Source organism: Fistularia commersonii, chromosome 10, assembly GCF_037954325.1.
Source record: "Fistularia commersonii isolate RoL2024-O1a breed Wild chromosome 10, RoL_Fcom_v1.0, whole genome shotgun sequence".
Taxonomy (NCBI): domain Eukaryota; kingdom Metazoa; phylum Chordata; class Actinopteri; order Syngnathiformes; family Fistulariidae; genus Fistularia; species Fistularia commersonii.
Window position 1 is genome coordinate 18101081 of NC_141293.1, and position 22071 is coordinate 18123151.

General features: G+C 37.5%; 1 protein-coding gene across 5 annotated transcripts; it reads right to left on the reverse strand.

Annotated features, from left to right (window-relative positions):
* Positions 1 to 1993: 1993 nt before the first annotated feature.
* Positions 1994 to 21685, reverse strand: LOC147230698 (uncharacterized). Of its 5 annotated transcripts, XR_015106728.1 has the most exons (6): positions 21431 to 21685; positions 15023 to 15617; positions 12159 to 12258; positions 8020 to 8088; positions 4848 to 5366; positions 3033 to 3904 (listed from the first exon to the last, which is right to left on the reverse strand). XR_015106728.1 is itself a non-coding variant. In XM_086154181.1 (5 exons), exons 1-4 carry the CDS (start codon positions 21683 to 21685, stop codon positions 8055 to 8057), a joined length of 984 nt encoding a protein of 327 aa, XP_086010307.1. In that variant the 3' UTR covers positions 1994 to 2147; positions 8020 to 8054. The 5 variants fall into 5 exon arrangements, 4 of the variants coding, with proteins under 4 accessions (XP_086010307.1, XP_086010305.1, XP_086010306.1 ...); XM_086154181.1 differs by lacking the exons at positions 3033 to 3904; positions 4848 to 5366 and adding an exon at positions 1994 to 2147; XM_086154180.1 differs by lacking the exon at positions 4848 to 5366.
* Positions 21686 to 22071: the final 386 nt, after the last annotated feature.

Genomic DNA, 22071 nt, shown 5'->3' on the forward strand with positions numbered 1-22071 from the left:
TGTTAGCATTTGTTTCCTTGCAATCACTGCAGTTTACCTTTCTTTGTGTCTTCTTGTTGCATCACTTGTATTCATGAAGTAATTTAAAAACACTTTTCACTAAACTAGGTCGCGTAGAAACACAACTGCTGTCTAGATAATAATTGATCGATTACATAAAGAAGTCATGAGACAAGAGCATTTCACACCAAATAACTAAAACAGGTTGATATGATAAAATTCCAAATATTGAACTTAAATCATGCAACAATGAAATAGGAATTAACTTTATAAGGAGTCCTTTTCAGATATACCAAACGAGTAACACTGTACTTTATGCAGTTGAATCATCAGTAAGACTTAAGTGGAATAGTTCAATATTTATATTTTCAAGTAAAATGTTGCTTTTTAACCCCTATTTATTTACTTCTACTTTCAAGATCAATTCAAAACGATATATCTGATTATCCTTAAACAAAGATAGAAATACAGCGAGGGACAAATCCAGTTTCTTGTCAGACCAGCTCAAATTCTAGATGTCTTTACAACTTTACATCTCTCTCTAAACAGTTTTTTAAATTAAAATGAGTCAATTTACATAATTGGTTATTGTCCAATTTACATAATTGGACAATAACACCTATTTATTCCACTTTATAGAGATGAGCCAAGATTCTCCGCCATGTTAGCTTTTCTAATCTTGCCATTTTCTCACAACCACTCGCATTCATCTTTATATTTTGCAAATTTATTTTTTTTCACATTTTGTCCAATGGAAGTGTGATGCGGCTTATTCTTAGGTAATTCTTTGTGAATTTTTTTAGGAAATTTCTTAACATTCTGATTTTTTTTTTTTTAATACTTTGTCATGCTATCTCATCCATCCATTAGATATGACATGATAATGGGTCTTAAAGTCATTAATTCATTGTCCTCATGTCTCATTCTGAGATTAAATTAATTAAAGTTATACATCATACAAAATTACATAATCTGGATAAATAATAGTCGTATTTATTTGAGTTGTTTTGCTGCTCGGTGTGTGAATAATGAAACAGACTTCTCAGATTTTTCCATTAACTTTTTAAAACAGCATCACATTTACAGTACAAATGACTATTTTTTATAAATATAGTATTCACATCAACAAAGATTCATTATTTATAAAATGAACGTGATAAATAATTTTAAATTCACCTCTTTATATCTATTAAAAACACACACACACACACACACACACACACACATGCACACATTTAACTATAGCCTCTTAAAGCACAACGTCACCCAAAATTCTGCAATTATGGCTCTGGAAAAATTATTTGAATTGAAACAGAGAAATTGGAGTACTTGTATTCAAATACTGACTTTTATAATATCTGGAAGGCGGGCTATAAAATATCAAACATTTTATAGAATGACAGCCTTTATAAACAACAGGGTAATTCAATTTGTAAATTCTTCATAAATGGTGATTATTGGAACACAAGTTACGCTACGTTTGGGGGAAATAGATTTTGTAATTTTGTATTTCCGTAACAGGGAGGAAGTACCTAGACAGAAAGCGTTGTAATAAATAATCAATAATGTCTAAATACCTTGAGAATTTCATTGTTAATATTCAGAAAAGGTAAATAAATGCTGAGAAAATTGTTGGCAAAAATGCTATATAGGTGCAAAGTACTACAATAAATAATGAAAATGAAAAATGAAAAATAAATGTGAATTTAAATGGGAAGCAGGGTGGCAAAAAGAACATAACATAATTTCATATGAAACATTATTTGAAACATAACATATGAAACATATTTTCTTATGTAACAACGGAACAGCAGCTTTTTCATTTACAAATGAAATGCAAAGGGTCAAAGGTCAGACTTCTAAAATCCGATGTAAAACATGTAGAATCAAAATCTTTGAGTCCAGAGCGGACGAGAAGCACTAATAAAGAGATGTCTAGCTCGTGAAAAGAGCAGTTTTACAATCATATTTGTTTGTTTTTGTTTTTTTTGGATTGGTTTTATTGGTTTTATTGCGGCGAAAGACGGCGCCTTCAGAAGGAGTAGAGCTTTAGCTGCTCCTCCATGTCTCCCTCCGTCACCTCGCCCAACACCTCCTGGTTCTCCCTCAGCAGGCGGAAGATGGCTGCCAACTGCTCCTGCTGCACCCTGAGAAGTCATACACACACACACACACACACACACACACACACATATACACATTCCTGTGATATGGAGTGCTGCTGACATTTATGAACAAGCTGAAATGTGAGAGTGAATAACATGTGTCGCATGTGTCTCCATGGGAGACCCAGGAACACACACACACACACACACACACACACACACACACACACACACACAAACACAGACAGACAGACCCCTCCAGATTTATAGCAGGATAAATTATTGGCGACTGCTGTGAACCCACTAAGCGGAGAGGTTTATCAGAAACTAGCCTCATCAAAATTACTATCAGCTGACGTCTTTATATATGATATATACATTTCTGCTTCGTATTATATATTTAGATCTATATTTAGATCTAAAAGTTGGCTGGCGGCTACATTTCTTATCTAATTTTTATGCGCTGGCCGACTAGGTATCATGTTAATTGAACAAAATTAAAAATTGCAATTTAAATATTTACATTTTTTGGCATTTTATTTCAATTAGAAAATCATGAATGATTATATAAATGTCCGGACATTATTTAGTATGTAATCATCCATGCAAAATTTAAAAAAAAAAGGGGGAAAATTTTCAAAAATTTCGAGTTTCTAAATTCAATATCGATTGAAAATATTCAAAGAAAATAATCTTGCGAGTCAGATGTGGCCGGATGTCTTCATTGATGCTGAAACTAAAGTTGAGTTTACGTTAATGGTCATTTGAAGAGCTCAAAATATTCAATGTCAAATTTGTTCCTGTTTTGATAAAATGATGAAAACAAAAACACCAACACGTAGAAAATGTAAAGTTCTTAAAGGGACCATCCACAACTGCTGGAGACAACATATTAAATTATATCTAAAATAGATACAACCTACAGCTGGAAGGGAAATAGATTTAATGGTTGAACATTTTTTTTGTCAAGATAATCCATAGGAATTAGAAAAAATTAATTTCAGTGGCATTACAATGTTGTCATGTTAATTTGATTTTGGACAAAGCCCCTGGAAAATTTGGAATATTTTCATAATGTCACAATCCTTAAATACGACAACGTTTATTTATCTTTAAGAGATTTTCAATCCATTACATTCAGCGTTTTGATTTCAATTTTGCTCATCTTTCACTTGCATTACTCCAAATATCCATAAAGGGGCCTCGTCTCCAAACAAAACTAAGCCGAGTCATGGCAAAGTTAAACAACTGTAGATTACCAAAGACAAAAACAAATAAATTAAATTAAAGGTGGCTTCGTTAACAGTCTTAAATTTTGAAAAAATCTTCAAAACCTCTGGAAACAAATACATTTAACACATTTATTCAACGTGAGACATTTCATCTAAAACTAAGACCCGCTGAAAACTAAAAACTGCTTTCAAACAAGACAATTTCTTGAATTGATATATTCTCTCTGTGAGATTTAGCAGATAGTTAAATCCTACATTTCAAACTAAACACAGGCTTTTCTTTTAGTTATTTAATTAAAACTTAGAGTAATACAAACACAATCCCTCAGGTACAACAACTAGGCACCCTCTCTGTTTAATTTAACCTCATATTTCCACAATTGGGAAATCTCTCTTCAGCAGAAAATGTTTTTAAAAAAAAAAAAAAAAAAAAAAGAAGATGAGTGGATCCACGAAGGCACTTTGATAAAATCGATCGTGAAAGTCCGCGGAGGGCGTTTTCTTCGTCTTGATCGTCCCGGGAGGAAGCGAGGAGGGATAAAGAGTCTCCACGTTCACTCAGGCACTCTGGAGGGGAAGAAGACAAACTATCAGCTCCTTCGCTTCCTTTTTGGAAAGAAAAAAAACTTCACACGGCGACAAGAACGCACGCATTGCAGTTGAATTTCTTGGTGAGATGAAATAGTTGTATTTTGATTATATGTTATTTTATATTGGCATATGTCACATTTGTGTATTTCAATAAACGCTCCTTTTTATGGTGATACTATTACCTGCTTTTATTTTGCAGTGCATTGTTTTAAGAATAATGTCTTTCATACTTTGGTTTTATTATGATTATTATTCTCATGATTATGATGATTATGATGATGATGATGATGATTATTATTATTATTATTATTATTGTTATTATTATTATCATCATTATTATCACTATTATCACTATTATTATTATCATTATCATCATTATTATTATCATTATTATTACTATCATTATTATTATTATTACTATTATTATTATTTATTATTTATTATTATTATTATTATTATTATTATTATTATTTCTTTAGTCGCAGGGAATCTTCAAATCTTTGTACTTAACACCTTAAAATGCTTTATAGCCTTGACTTTGACACTTTATAGTTTTATTTGTATTTCTTATTCTCCCCGTCCTTTTTTTTTTTTTTTACTCTTTATACAATTTCCTACTATTATTTATTATTGTTATGTTTTACTTGAAACTCTGGCACAACAATTTCCTTCGGGATAAATAAAGTTGTTCTTATTCTTATTCTTATTCTTATTATTATCATTATTATGAGTCAAAGTTGATCTTAGTAGACGTTCAATGCAAGCAGTAATTGAGTCGTAATTTAATTACTAACTTGAAGTATCTGAACCTTTCACCGACTCACCAAAGAGATGCTTATGGCTGTGTGTTTGAATATGTGTGTGTGTGTGTGCACAGTCACACCAAGCTGTGTTCCTGTGAAAGCATCAGATGACTCACCGTGTGCACGAGGTTAGCGGGCAGCATGCAGCAAAGGTTAGGACGCGGCAGCTGGGCAGAAGCTGGCACGTGACGGGCTGGACCAGCACGGCGGAGCGAGCGCCGGGCCTTCAGCGTCAGCAAACCGCGAAAACTCAAAAGCACGAGCGGGATTTGACGCAACGGTTGCGCATCGTGCTGCAGGAGGCCCTTCGGTGGACTTCGCGCCGGCCCGGTCGGCGATCCTGCTGGTGGGTTCTGGATCAGCGCATGTAAAATGTGCTGGTTCTCAGGTTCCGGTTTGAATCGGACGGATTCTGTATCCATGATGCAGAAGAACGCCGGGGTCATGCATCCTCAGCCTGCCATTCCCGGTGCAAAATAGAATACACGAAATATACCGTCGCTCTCGATGTCTAATGTTCATAAATTTAATTTTTCTGGAGAGTAAAAGGATCTGCTATTACAGGGGTGTCAAACGTACGGCCCGCGGGCCGGTACTGGCCCGCCGGTGCGTCCGATCCGGCCCGTGGAATGAATCTACAATTTGAAGAAAGACATAAAAATCAAATTTTTTGAAATAAAAATGCAGTTCCTATATTGTCTGCTAGGGGTGCACCGTTTCAGTCGGTGTTAGCGACATAGCACGACGCCGTGTGACTCAGAACTTACAGCAGACGGCAGCAACGAAGCTTCCAGGTCTGTAAATAGGATTTTTACTTATTATTAGAAATCGACCTCTAATTGAACGATTCTTCACTTAGTAGTGATTCATTACTACGAAGTCAGAGTACCTTTGAGTCAAAGTACCGATCGGTTAGGAATCAGAGTTCTACGGAGTCACAGTGCTGATCACTAAGGTACCACTGAGTCAGTTTACCGCTAATTACAAATACTTAATTGAAGTGTATTTCATTTGTGTTAATTCCTTTTTTTAACTTTTAGTTCTAAGTTGGAAGATTATTGTGCTCTTGAAATATTAAATAAAATTATATTTATTATTTTTCGCCGCTCAAAATAACGTCACACTCACGGAAGCCGGTATACCCGCCAGCCGGTAAAGTACCGATTTGCAGATGCTGTGCACAGAAATTCAGGTAAAATAAATATTTATGAAGATATTTTGCAAATATTTATTTTTTTATTGTTTACTGACACAGCGATTTTTCCCCGATTTATTTCTAAAATTCGGGTCAAGGCTCCACTACACGCTCTGAAAGCCCAAAGCTCAAAATGAGTTCATTACATAAATCAAAATTTAATTTTCTCCGTAATACTTTGTGAATTTCAGAAGCAACACACTACACACTTGTTTATACAAAGTGTAAAGGTAATAAAAAGCAATATATACAGCGGTACCTTTATTTTAGACGTCAAAAAGTAATCGCGGCTCCCAGTGTTTTCTTTTCCGAGGAAACCGGGTTCAAATGGCTCTTTGGTTGTTACGGGTTACCGACTCCTGAACTAGTCTGAGTCATAAAACTACTAATTCAAACTACTAATGTCGCTGAGTAATGATACCACTGAGTCAAAGAACCGCTGACTCAGCATCTCTGCAGCAACCTGTGCAAACATCTTCAGTTTTGCTGTCTCGCGGAGTTTTACACACACGTCGACAAGGTGTGTGTGTGTGTGTGTGTGTGTGTGTGTGTGTGTGTACAGTCACAGCGGCCGTTTCTTTTGATCTTCCTTTGACCGCAGCGTCGAACAAAGAGCAAAAACACAAGCGCCACGTGTAAATCCTCATCCGCCGCGTCTCGGAGTGTTATTTTTTCAGAGCGTCCGGCACGTGACCCTCCATTAGTGCCCGGGCGGAGAATGCATCCTTTGTGGGTCGTCTTTCTATAGGACCTTTTGTGTTTCCAGAAACGACGCCACGTGACCCGCGCCGACCTTCGTCTCCGGGCCCGTCCGCCCCTCCCGCCCTCGCCAGCTTCCTCGCCACGTCTACTGGATTCTACGGGACGGGCGGCGCGGTGGCGCTCGGCCGGACTTCACAGTAGCGGAGAGAGGAAAAGCGCTGGGATGTCGCGGGTGACGCACGTGAATCGTTTCGCCCGGAAAGCCGTCGGGTTCCGGGTAAAAACGAGGCACGGCGGGTTCGAGGTGTCAAAGGGGAGGATAATAGCGGGTATGAAGGGATTATTGATCAAAATTAATCGGCAGATAGACGACTGATTTGTTTCGTAATCTACCGGCCGATCGCTGATCTGCTAAATAATCAATATGGGGAAAAAAAGTTGACTTTTTTTTTTTTTTTTTTTTTTTCTGGAACGCATTTGGGGATTAAAAACATATTAGCTGGTATATTATTTATAAATTATTACCTTCTAATGATTATAAGTTGGTTATTACAGGATGTTATTACTGCGTTTAATGGCAATTAAATGTTCAAAATCAGAAGTGAAAAGCCATTGCCCTGATCTCGAAGTTCAGAAAAATGCAGAAAAATATCAAAGCCAGATTATTCTTATAAATCACTTTTTTTTTTTTTTTTTTTTTGTTAGATATCAACATTCAGATGATGGAAATTAACAAATTAACAAGTCACCTTTACAAGCAACACAAATACATTATCAACTATTGTTATCAGTATTCCAGTGCTGGTGGACAGCTAGAAATGGTGACTACTGAAAATATGTATAAATATATATATGTATTAGGGATATTTAATATTCAATATAAATATCATTATATTATTATTATTATTATTATTATATTTGAATAAATATATGAGTAATAAATAAAATATTATTCTGTTTATGTTGTGCAAAAATGACAATGAAACTATAGTATTATATCATTGGAAAAACTTCAGCAATAAATAAATATAGTTCAAATTAAAAGTAAAAAAAAAAAAAAATGTCAGGTTTAATGGAAGCAAAGCCGCCAAACTTTCATAAAGACGTGCGTTATTCTGCATTATTTCGTCAGTTTGATTACAACTGTTGAACTTTTGAATCATAATTATGATCATAATTACACATTTAAATTTGCGATTAGATTTCGGGATGTTCAGCAAAACATCCATCCATGTGGAAGGGGGGGGGGGGGGGGGAGGCTCGGGGCCGGGATCCAGGAGGGGGATCCAGGAGGGGGATCCAGGAGGGGGATCCAGGAGGGGGATCCAGGAGGGGGAGCCGGGTGTTATCGGGTTTTTCGGTTTGAGAAAAAAAAAAAAAAATCATCTTACCATCTTTCCTAACACACTGTGTGTGCTGTTGGTGATTAGAGAGAAGTAAAATCTGATGTAAACTCTATCCTGCAAAGATAAAGGCGGTGGCAGTGAGAGACCGTCATGACAAATACATCTCCATGACAACCCAACAGATGTTCTTCTTACGGAGCTGATGTCTGATTCCCGGTGGAGACGTCAATCCTTTTTAAAATGAGGAAATATGATGCGAAATGTTCTAAGGAAGTCCGAAAAAAAAAACCTACGAGGAAGTTTCCGATGCCGTGTTTTGGGAAAAAAATGTGAAATTATGGTTGTTAAAAAAGGGGGGAAATTGTATTTTTTGTAAATTTTGGTGTTTCTTGAAAACTATGATGAGATGATATTATGAACAATTTCTAGAGGCGGAAAGAGCAAGAGTCTAAAAACAAATTTGAAAAACTGGAAAAAAAAAAAATTGATTTAAATTTAACCCTGATTTAAACCTAAAGGACTGAAATAAAATCAGGAGTTAGGTTAAAAAAAAAAAAAAACCAACTATTTCGAAACCACTGAGCAGGATTTTGATTTTAGTTGACAACTTTCAACTCAAACAATTGTTAAATTAAAGAAAAAGTCTGGTATTTAGTTCTACTTGAACTGAATAAAAGTCGTTAAAGATCTTGTCTTTTCTCGCTATTTGAAATCAGATTAAATAAAATCTAAATTTTGAGTTTGTCTGGTGTTTTCTGTGACAAGAAAGTCTGATTTTTTATTTTGCCTTGATGATTTTTCAGGGAAACCCGGCTCCTCCCGTCTCACTTCAAAAAATCCAAAATTACATTTTTATGATATTCTAATATTTTGAGATGGGATTTTTGATTTTTTTTTTAAGATGTAAGCAATAATCAGCAATATTAAAATAATAAAAAGCTTGCAATATTTCAGTTGATTTGTGACAAATCCAGAATGTATGACATTTTTGTTTTTGTAATTGCACTACAGAGGATAAAGAACTTTATCACAATATTCTAATTTTCTGTATAATGAAATCATCCTATTTTATGTGTCGCAAACATTAAGATTTTCACACAAATTTTTCGGCTTTTACAAATGTTAAAATTTGCACTTTTTAACACACGGTTCATGTCAAGGATTCTACATTCCATAGAACTGATCATAAGAACTATAATCCAATAAAAAGAAGCTAAATGTCCTAATTTGAGATGATTTTATTAAAAGAAGGCACCAGGCTCGTGACACATTGAAAAGAATATAATGCAGTTACGTTTTTTTTTTTCAGCGTTTAAATCTGCTCACACTTCAACGGGTCGGCCCATGTGTTTCACTCGGGATAATTCTCACAGTTTTTCACCAGCGATGAATCACGGTTCACTACTTTAAAAGTCACCAAACAAGAAAAAGTGAATTCAAATCAGGCTCCAAAGTCGTTCTCTATCTTAGTACATTTGATTTCCACTGTTAAAATATCTTCTTCACTTGGTTTTGGGTCACTTAACTTCATCTTGAAAACATTTCCAGGTGATTTTTGAGAAGGTTAGCCGCTTTTCTCTGGTTAACTCATACCAGAAATTCTTTAGACCTCGACATTTTATTTGTAGATTTGTAGTATTTGAGATCAGCGCTACATCCCGTCAATTTCCGAGTTCATCACATCCAACAGATGATCCGTTGGAAAATGTCTTCCATGAAGGATGAGCTTGATTTGCAACAATGTTAAACCAATGCGGACTTAAAACTGGAATTCGGGAGGAAAATCTTAAGAGTTTTAGGGAAGTCTTAAGTCTCAGTGCAGTCTTAGCTAAGTTGAAGCTAGGCTTTACCTGGTCTCGGGGTTTCCAACAATATCAGAGTGTTTGATATTATCACAAGTCTATGTGTTACGTCGCCATGCAGACTGATTCATCTCAACTGGAAACCTGGTTCCAGCATGATGGGAAACTTGTAGTTTTCCACGAGTCTTTTCAAAATCTTTGTAAAGTCTCTGGATGTAAAATCCACAGTCTTTAGTCTCAGACTGTGCTGAGACTATGCTGAGACTTAAAACTGGAAAAACTAGCCTTTACAGCCGGTGTGAGGTGACGGTTTCACACAGGTTTTTTTAAAGATCTTTTAAAGTCTCAAGGTTGAGTTCTTCCCACGATGCAATCTGCACCTTGTGTGATCTGCAGGCATTAAAACCAACAGCAACAGTTGCGTTGACACAGCTGTCAATCAGAAACTCTTCTGTTGGATCCGCCGAATGCGACGGCCTTTATTTGCCGACATGCACGTCACAAAAGCGATGGATCTGTTGACATATATCCCTACTTTGGAAAGCTTTCGGTTTTGGAGATGCTCCATATCTTTTTGGCACTCAAAGTTGCTCGTCTCCTCATCCTGGTCTTTTATTTTTCTTATTTCCAGCTCATAATGTTTGGAGACAACACGGTCACTTTCTGCTTCGTGTATCCCATTGCAGGTGATGTTACAAGCTGACCTGAAATTATGCATTAATTCATTATGCATAATGCATTAATTCATTAATGCATTAATTATGCATTAAAATCATGCATAAATTATGCTTTAATTCATATGTACTTATTTTTTGAGCACATCCTTCTACATGTTTTTTTTATTTTATTGTCTTATTTTTTATCTAATAGACAGTTGTTTGCATCGTTGTAATTAAAATGCAGAAATATTTCCATATTTTGGGGCTTTTCTAGAAAACGGTCTTTTTAGAACACCAACGATGATAAACCTAAGAACAAAATCTGCATATGCATAAAAGTGAAAATAAAAATATGGGGAAATTTTACCGAACTGTTACTCTTTGCAGATTTTTAAATTTTCATATTAGTTATAGAGCAACAATGTTTCTTAAAACAAAGATTTTACCAGATATGCTTAAAATGCCTCGGACATGAACCAGCAGCTGATTTAACATGGAGAAATGACATTCCTACATCTTTTCTATCATAAATAAAATATATTGAAAGTAGAAAACTTAAGGGGGTCATTAGATCTCAGTAAGCAGGTGCAAAAGGAAACGTATTTATCAGCACCCTCACATAAAATAAATGAAGAAATCTACAGGAATTATTCTCACAGATATGAATTAACAAAGAATTAACAAAAAATTCAGCAAATTAGATATCGGTATAAAGTGAATGCAACAACAATAAAATGACCGCTTTGAAAAAATGTAAAGAAATAATATCGTTCCCAGAATAACTTGTCTAAATGCATTGGAAAGACTTCCGAGCAACGTTCAAAATAAAAGTGAAAAACAAACTAGAGTTGAATATATTTCCAAATGTTTGGGGTTTTTAAGCCTTCCAAATGCAATTCACACTAAAATTGCCGATGGTTTTTTTTTTTTTTTTTTTTTCCACGAGAAGGAACCAGGAATTTTCCTTTTCGCTTTGTCATGAGACAGAAAGCCAGGAGACACCAGAAGACGTCTGAGATGTTTACTCCCCGGGAGGAAAAAAAAAAACACAGCGTGTTTATATTCTCCTGACTTTACCTTGCCGTTTTAACTCCACGCTTACGTAACATCTCGCTCAGCTCGCCCTGCGGCAGGCTGACGTCGATTGAAGAAATACAGAGGGGTGGACTTATTTAGAAATCTTGCAGACCTGATTTTCAAACTTGGTTATTTAACACAGAAACTGAATTCAGACAAGCTTGCAAAAAAAAAAAAAAAAAAAAAAAAAATTCACCCCCACATCGACCCCCACTATGCTGGGGACCCTTGTTAAAAGGGACTTTACGCAATTATTACCTTACGTGCAGGTCGGTTTCTCATTGATGTTCCTTCAAATTTGAGAAATTTGACCCGGCATTAATGGTTTGATCAGGTGGAGAAATATTCTAAAGCTATCTTTAAAAAAAGCCGCGTGCAATATGGGATCGAAGGTAAATATCAGAAAAAAAAATAGCCAATAATGAGTAACGAGTTGCACCAATTTTGAAATACTGGCATATTAGATTTGCCAAAATCTCAAAATTATTACTGAAATAAAACAAACGGATCAGGCCACGTTGTTGATTTTTTTCCATTTCATGCAAGCAAAGGCACCTCAGCCAGGCAGGTGTGTGTGTGTGTGTGTGTGTTAGCGCGTTAACAGAGCACGTTTCCACGGTAACACAGAAAAAGACGCCCCACTGACCTCTGCTCCTCCTCGATCTCCTCCTTCGTCATCAGCGTCTCGAACTTGCTCTGCTTCTTCCCCGGGATGAACTTCACCTGCTCTTCAGCCGCGGCCACATCTGGAGCAGAACATCAGAAACCGCTTTATCCATCGATATTTACGTGATTATTTTATTATTTTATACGATACAGGGTGATTTTTTGTTAGTGTGGCAGGTCTCTCAGTGTGAGTCGCATTTTAGTCCTGACACAATTCACGGATTAATGGTTTAATGGACTTACAAAACGCTAATGGAGCTCTCGGCCCACAACTGATAAGATCAGTGGGATGTTCAAAAGTTCAGTCGGGCAAAAGAATTTGTTTTTATTGAGCTTCGTTATGAAATATTTGGCTTTTTTTGATTATCTTGTCGGTAAATCTCAAAGTAATACCTCAGCATCTGAAGACTGTAAATATAAATGACAATTTTTAGCATTATTAGGACTGTGTTTCATTACTTTGTGAGATTTTTGCAACTAAAAATAAAAAAAAAATTAAAATAAAAAAAGGAATCAGAAACTTCAAATCCAATCGGATGAATGTATAAATGGAAAAAAAAAGTTTCAATTAATAGGCATCATAACATTTCTAGTGTTCTACATATAAATAAAGTGCAATGTTGTATCATGAAGAGGAATTAGCGTGGATATCAAGGAATTTCAAGTTTGCCGTGATGTTTTAGAACAACAATTCTCAGAGGGCGGCATCATCGCAGCAAGGATCCACATAAGCACTCAAAAGAAATTACTTTTAACCATTTATTGTCACATACGGTGACATGGAGCACAATATTAGCATTTAACCCATCATGGATGCATATTTCTCGGCATATTGGCAAGATTTGGAATTAAGAAAAAGAAAAAAGGTTTGAATTACATGCCGGACCATCAGCTCCAATAGATTTCGATTGGTTGAATTAATTAAGGTTACATTTTTCATAAAGCCCAGTTGTTGATACTCATAATAACTCTTAGAATGTATCACATCGTCTGACTCACACCTCAATTTTTCCACCTGATTTGGCCGTTTGTTTTTTCCTGTAACAGATTCAAACCCCTTTTATTTGTTCGGAATTATAATTTTTTTTTTTTTTTTCAATCTTAGGGGGTTGGGGAAGCTCCAAAGCGTTGAGGATTAGACAAAGAAAACCCTGACAAGTTAGAAGCAACTCCAAAATGTTGCAAATTCCACTGCTGCGACCGAACTGGCGTCAGGATTCCGGCCCTTGATCGCATCCCTAACTGGATTGTGTCGCCACAAACAGCTGTCGTACAGACGGAGCAACGAGCGTGCACGCTCGCACGCTCGCCGGCTCGCTCGCCAGGGCGCCGTCCGTCCACCTGTCCGTCCACCTGCCGAGCATCTCGGCCACCTGAGGCTCGCCGTCGAGCGGCGGGCCGACGTCACTCTGAGGCCCAGAGCTTTATTAACGGCCGTGGATTAAGTTTCATCCCAGTTAAACAGATGGCTGCTGCACCGACACGCATGCAACACACACACACACACACACACACACACATGCACACACACACACACACACACACACATGCACGCTGGCAGCTTGTAAACAACTAACAGGCTTTGACCTCCGATGAAACACCAGTTTGATGAAGTATCAAATCGCCGCATCAACATGGCGATGCTACAAATGGGTAACTTTATATTTGACACGTTGTTATTATATAGACTTTGTTCTTGTTATTTAAAAAAAAAAAAAATCATAATGCTCTGATATTTTTATTTTGTTTCCAAAGTCCTACTTGATTTGACATGTTGTTATTATATAGACTTTGATCTTGTTATTTTAAAAAAAAAATCATAATGCTCTGACATTTTTATTTTGTATCCAAAGTTCTTCTTGATTTGACACGTTGTTATTATATAGACTTTGATCTTGTTATTTAAAAAAAAAAAATCATAATGCTCTGATATTTTTATTTTGTATCCAAAGTCCTACTTGTTTCAGAAAAATTGTTTAAATGGTTCTAAGGCTGTTTCTAATTATTATTATTATTATTATCGATACTAATTATTATTTCAGATGACCGCTAAGGCAAATCCTGCTATTTTTCAGGTTATTTCTGGTTGATATTAAAAAAGTACATCATATCTCCACTAGATACATAACAGTTTGAGTCAGCTCCCTTCTATTTTCGAAGTTTTTAGTTGTTAAACGAATCCTCGGATTCATTATTTTCCTTAAAAGTGTGATGTTGTTTCCGTGGCGGAGCGGGGCTTTCGGGAGCTTTGCTGCCTTCACACACACTTTTCACGGAAACTTGTTATCAGGCCCGAGCAGCCGCCGACACGTGCCTGAGAAGACGCCTTCGCTCGATTCACAGATTAGGCGTCGCGGGGACAGAGAGGCAGGAATCGCACGAGACGAACATTTAAAAACCCCCAAAAAAAAAACGCCGTGTCTCGGTTCAAACGTCTGTCAGAAAGAAAAAAACATCAGCGCGTCGGTCAGAATAGATATAATTTCATTTGTTTTAATTTCTGACACGCAACCAAAGGGCCTTTTTTCACAGGAATAGAGATACCTTTGTTTTCTTTTTAAAGGAATTTAAAGAAACAAGGAGATATACAGAGGATATTGTCTCACTGAGGGACAGTGAATCTACAATAAGACAAATTGTTTTTGTGCAACGTATCTGGATTAAAAAAAAAAAAAAAGATAAATATATAACAGATCACACGGGCCAAACAACAGCTGAGTGGAGACACAAGGTTGCATTAGCAACAAGCATGAAGGCGCTAATGCTAACGTAGCATTAGCCCAGGGTTCCACAAGAACCCAGGAAGAAGGAACAGAACCCGAGGACGGCCAGACGGCGGCTCACCTTCGTTCAGCAGCGCGTCTTGTTCCGGCCCGTCGGCCGAGGCGGGCAGGAGCTCCTCTTTGGGGACCAGCTCGGGCACGGAATCCTCCTCCAGAAGTTCTGGTTCATCCAGCTGCTCCAGGATCACCTGCTCCGCATCATAATCGACCTCGGGTTCTGGCTCTGCCGCCGCTGCTGGCTCTGGTTCTGGTTCGGTTATGGGTTCCTGGACCGCGATCTGCTCTGGGACGGGTTCTGGTTCGGGACTGGGTTCTTGGACTACGATCTGCTCCGGGACGGGTTCTGGTTCAGGCACGGGTTCCTGGACGGCGGCTAGCTCTAAGGCGGGTTCTGCATGAAATACTGGTTCTTGGACCGCCTCTGGTTCTGGGAGAATTTCCGGTTCGGATTCAGGTTCTTGGACAACAACCGGCTCTGGGAGAGGTTCTGGTACAGATACCGGTTCTGGGACGGCAGCCGGTCCCGGGACGGCTTCGGGGACGGAGGCCAGCGCCTGCGTTGCAACTGGTTCTGCAACATATTCTTCTATGACCGGTTCCGCTGCCGGTTTTGCTTGCGGTTCTGGTTCAGGAACAGGTTCTGGCTCCGGAGCAGCCTGGGGGGGAAACAAAGGGGTTCCAATCAAAGAAAAGCAGAACCACTTAAGCCGTTCTTGCGGGTCAAGCCTTCGTAACGAGACAGCGAGGATCTGACCTCCGTCACCTGCAGCTCCTTCGCACCACATGCAACTGACAGACATCAACACAAATAAACCCTTCTCCAGCACCTGTCAGCACACACACACACACACACACACACACACACACACAGAAGCGCACCGGCACGCCATTGAATTAGTTGTGGTGCCTGGTTTAGCTGTTTCAATGCCGTTGAAATGTATAATAAAAGAATCTGCTAGTATGGACAACAGACACAGATATGCATTGATATATATACATATATATATTTATGCACAGATAAATCTCGTATCACCCTGATTCAAAAAAGAATGGTAACTTTTCATGGCGATGATTATATTTATCTTGGAATGGAGCTCCACTGAACGCCACAGGAGGTCTTTCCTACCTGAGGCTATCAGACTTTTTAATTCCTCTTCCTTCAGCCGAAGGGAATCTCAAAATCTTTGTACTTAAGACCTTAAAACACTTTATATCCTTGACTTTGACACTTTATAGTTTTATTTGTATTTCTTATTCTACCCCCCCCCCCCTTTTTTTACTGTTAATTCAAATTCCTACTATTATTTATTATTGTTGTGTTTTACTTGAATCTCTGGCACAACAATTTCCTTCGGGATAAATAAAGTTGTCCTTATTCTTATTTTAGTTTTATTTTGAATGCAAGTTTGAGACTGTGGTTGATTTGAAAGATTTTAGCACCATGATATTGTGCAGCTAAATTCCGACAATGTTTTTTTTTTTTTTTTTTTTTTTTTTAACCAATAAAGCGAGCAAATAAAGCAAAGTCGGATTTGTTCTCCACGTTCAGTCTGTAAAAAATAAAACACAAAATCTTTTACGATCAGTCGTTCAGCTGGTTTTACCGTCCCGCCGCCGCAGTCTGCCACATCGGCGGGGAACAACGCCCTCAGCGCCACATTTCTGCATCTTCTGAGTCACCGCATAAATGTCCTGGGGGGTCAGATGGCGGTGGGTGGGCCTCATAAACCCACTGCGGCCCGACAACTGGAAACAACACTTCCTGAGTTCCTCTACCATGAAACAGCAGAATCATGGAGGGTTGCTGACTCAGCAAAGCCAGACTGCCGAGTCATGAATGACTTAGAGCTAAAAAGAGTGATCTCACTGATTTAAAAAAAAAAAAAAACACACACACACACACACACACACGCGTCAATGCAAATCCTTTAAAATTTGCCAGCAGTTATTTTAAAATTAGCGCACTAATTAGCAAATGGATCTACTTGAGTGACTCGACAAAAATAATAGAAACCCAAATGTGTTTTCAGGTTTCAATCAACAAATGAAGACGGCGGTCATGAGTTTTGTTGGGGGTGAAAACTCTGAGACTCCAGATTAGTAATCTGGATTAGTAATCAGAGAGTTAACAATAATCTCATAGGTCATCTACTGGTCAAACAGTGGCAAGAGGATCATGTGTTGTGATATGATCCTATTATAGAATATATAGAATGTGAGTGTGTGTTTATATAATGTATATGAGTGTGTGTGTGTGTGAAAGAGAGAGAAACGTCAAAATGGTAAGAATTGCTCCAATAAAACTCAAGCGAAGCTGTTCTAGTTTAAAGTACTTAATCCAATGAATGAAAATCTAATTTTCCAGTATTTTGAAATACAAAATAGAGAAAATGTACATTATAAAAGGATCCGCTGTTTACTTTTTTTTTTTAAATATCGAAATATGCAATAACTCACTTTCCGCTTCTTTTGCTACTGTATCACCTTGTGGCATTTCTTTTACACCGGTGTGTATTATTTGAATATTTTTGATTTTTCTAGCTCTCGATTTATGAATATCTTACTTTTTGAAGATATTCCTTCTCCAGTTTCTGTAGACTGGAGTTATTTGATTGATTAGATTATGGTCCAATGTATTTTGCCTTTGACCTCCAGTAACCCTTGTGTATAAAGATACTGTAAATATGGGCACTGATGATAAACAGCTAAAAAACAAAGATGTTTAGACAATTATTAGTAATAAAAGGCAAAAATAAATAAATGATCAAAACCAATCATAACAAATGGTGTTTGTAGCTTTTTTATTGTGACGGACCTCCAGCCAATTCATGGAATGTGAAAAAGTTACCATCAAGTCGTTAAACTAAAAAAATAAAGAAAAGAGAATAAGACTTCACTTTGCAAAGTTTTTCCGCTTTTTTTTTTTGTCTTTTTTCCTCGTCCTGTAAAGGGTTACAATGTTCCCTGACTCATTCTGCACCCAGGGGATTTCGCTAATTACGAATCCAATTAAAATGTTCTCGACGGCCACGATGCTCACTTCCCGTGGCCTTTTGCGCAGAACCCGAGCAGCTGGAGGGGGTCGACCGCTGCTCGGCCATTGGCCGCCGTAAACGCAAATCACCACCCGAGACGGGTCCCATCGCACTTTTGTGTTTAAACACAGACAGCAAATCACTAAAATGACGTCTGTGATAGATACGGATTTCAGTGTTTAATGGTTTGTTCTATTGATGTGTTGTTTTTGTTTGTTTGTTTTGTTTTTTATCTAAAACATTTAAAATTTAAAATCTAAAAATTTAAAATTTAAAATCTAAAAATTTAAAATTTAAAATCTAAAAATTTAAAATTTAAGATTTTAAAATTTAAGATTTAAATTTTAAAATTTTAAAATTTAACATTTTAATTTCAAACAAAAAAAAAGGGGTTGAAAGTTTGTGGTGATGTTCAGGGAATATATAGTTCTATTTATAATTTTTTTATATTTTTATTTTCTTTTAGCTATTTTCAGCAATTAATGTTGGTGGTTTTTAGATCATATATAATTGTCATGTAATTTATGATAATATGTCGTTGTTTTAGGTCAGGGGTGTCCAAACTTTTTCCAAAGAGGGCCATATTTGAACATTCTTCTATTTGACATTCTTTGAACCATTAACATGAAATGCAAATGAACTATTTCATTACTTTTTATTGCAAATGGCATACTTTTCATGTCTTAACACAGAACAAGTCTAAATCTAAAGTTTTGACCAAAATCACTCACAATGACTTTCATATTTGAATACCACATAAAATGAGGGAAAAAGTCTGTTTGGAAAAAAAAAAAAAAATCTGAAAGATTAAACATACCTACCGGATTTTCATTGGAAACATTAATTCACAATTAAATATCTCATTATGAACTTCTAAATTCAAAACATGTGAACAGGAAAATACCAATAACGGTAATATTATTCAGAATTACAAAACATTTCAGGCCATGTGAATCCTTGCATTACTGCAATAATGCAGTGTTTTTTATTATTTCAAGTTTAGACTCAGATCAAAAATATCAAATAGAAGGATGGACTGCCAGACTGAATTCGATATTATTATTGATTTTATGACACAGGCTGCGGGCCGGTGTAAATGTGAGCACGGACTGCTTTTGGCCCGCGGGCCGGACTTTGGACGTCCCTGTTTTAGCTCATTTGTGTCAGGATATACATATAATTTTTGGAAAGGTATTGTCCCATGGGGTCCCTGTCGTTACCTATTGTTTGATGGGGCGGGTCTGATCTCATATTTTCCCTCGCGATCACAAAAGAACATGTTTCTGTGGCTCCCCAACACATTGTGAAGAAATCTGCTGGTGAATGGACGTTTCCTCTGCAGACCTGCCTGATGTCCAGATATGGGGCCCCGATCACATCGCCATGCGTCAGGCTCAAAGAATGAGGAGGGCGGAGGAATTCCGAACGGGCCAAGAGGACTCTCTAACACCGCTTTCCCGACGCTCTTGTTTTAAACTGAACCAGCACTTTTCAGCCTCTGCCTATGCACCCGGTGTGCTTCCTTTTTAGGCCGCGGGACAGGGGAGCTGAAACTCTAGAAGACTAGGGAGAACAACATGCTAAGAACATAAATGTCAGAGTTAAAGCGACAGCTCGGACATGATGAGCAGGACGGCTGCAGGTGAATATTCTGAGAGTCTCCGCCAGACACTGACACGTGTACTGACGCCGCAAAACCTTATGTAAAGAATGGGCGATATATTTGTTATAAACCAATAAGATTGTTATACTGATATTGCTATATGCATTATAACACTATCAAGTCAGGACACGTGTGAGATTTTGATGCACAACTTGCAGTTTCTCGCTTTAAAATTTCATCTATTGATGAATCCATTTCCCATCTTACAATTATAGCATAATATAACCCTGCCTGTCTTTATGCAGTTCTGCCTCTTCATCAGTCGAATAAATAAATAAATCTGTATCGTGATTTTTTTTTTTTTAACATAATTCACAGTATTGTTGGTGTATTGTACATCAAACTGAACTATTTTGCTTATATTTCATGTTGCTCAAACAAAAAAAAAGTGCTGTTTTGTCAAGTAACACCTGTAGCTGCAGACCATGTGTCACGCCAGCTACCGCTATACTGCTGCTGTAAATATAGGATGCATGTTTTCCTCCAAATATAGCGGTCAGGCTTCGTCCCAGCAACGCCGGGTACATTCCTCTGGCCTTTTTATAGCTGGCACCGCCAAAGACACAGGGTATAGGAAGGGGGGGGTCGGGGTCAACATGTAGTCTGATCACCTATTACATAACCATATCAGGAATTTTTTTTTTTTTTTTTTTTGCTTACTTAACTATCACATCATATTGTCTTTTTGTTAATTATCCTTTCAGTCACGAGCAGATGTTGAAAAAAGACTCCAGGATGTTGGATAAATATCAACAAGCACATCGGGAACATTGTGTCTTTTTTTGCAAAAAGACCTGCAATATAAGTTTGAAAGTTTCACGACAGGTAATTTATTCCTGCTGAAGGAAAAAAAAAAGCCTTCAATTCACATAATTTTGAATATTTTTTTAAATATTTAAGCAATTTCAGTTGTACTTGCTCTTCAATTCCCAAAGGTTTTTTTTTAATATCGCCAGAGCATTTTCTAATATAATTCCCAGCTTTTTTTTCCCCTATACATTTTCTACAATTTTATAAACTTTTTGTTCACTTTCCAAGTCACTTTCAGCAAATTACTTGTCACTTTCACATAAATCTCTTGCAGATTTTCAGTAGCACATTGCTGATCGTTGCGGATTCTCTCATGACATATTTCACATGATTGTAGGATTAGTGAACATACTCCTCCACTGGGTGCAGGAGGAAGAACTTGATGCATAAAGCAGCTGCAAAGCTTTTAATGCCGGTAAATAGTTTGCAATTATAGGGTCATACATGATTTTATAGTAATTCTTGGAGTTTTAGTTCATTATTGCTGATTGAAATGAGTGAAAAATGGTTCATCACATTGCTGTGCATGAATACTAATCTTTGTGAACCCTCGGACCTCCAGGACACACTGTCATATCAGTTTTTAACGTGATAATTACACGAGATGAATAGCAGTTGTGATATTCTCAGTACCTCCGTGGAGAAGGAGCAGGAGGAGGAGGGTTAAAATGCGTGATTATGGATTACAGTGACGTCTACAGATTGAGGCATAATTTAGAGATTAACAGTATTAAACCATCCCGGATGTAAACTTTCATCGAGGAAGCAATACAAAAAAAAAGTTCTGCATTTTTTTTACTGTTTATACAATTTTCTACTATTATTTATTATTGTTATGTTTTTCTTGTAACTCCGGCACAACGATTTCCTTGGATAAATAAAGTTGCCTTTATTCTTACTCATGAAAACCCATTATTTAAAAACACTGTTGAATTTATTCCTTAAAAAAAATCAGTCTTACCGTTACCGGGATCTTCTCCGCAGCTCCGAGGTCCTCCACAGCCGGAGCCGGAGGGGAGGCTTCGGGCTCCGGCAGGCGCGGCTTCCCGAGGGCTCTGGATGGAGGAACGTCATCCCCGTATTCCACTTTGCGCTTCTTGCCGGCGGCTGAGGAGGAGGAGGAGGCGTCGGGCTTCTTGAGGAGCGAAGAAGCGAAATAAATGGCCACGACGGTGAAAAGGATGGCGGGAATAACGACGGTCGGGTCCAGATCCATGACGGCGGCTTTGAGAACTTCGAAGCCGGTCGGAGGTGTGTGTGAGAGTATGTGTGTGTGTGTGTGTATGTGTGTGAATGTTAGATGGTGGTCCCGGACACTGAGTGTAATCTGCCTCGGTGCGGCTTTACGTCACCCGCAACCGGAAAGGACCGCGCTTAAAAGGAGGGTTTAAAAAATAAAAAGCGGGAGTAGTTTCAAAATAAAACACCGGACTTGAAAACAACATCCCTTTTTCTTTTTTTTTCTTTTTTTATTTCTGTCAGCTTTATTGCTTTTTTGCGCCATCTGGTGGCATTTTAATACGAGTTCAGTGGACTTACAATGACATACAGGATTCTCAGAAAATTAGAATATTGTGATAAACTTCTTTATCTTCTGTAATG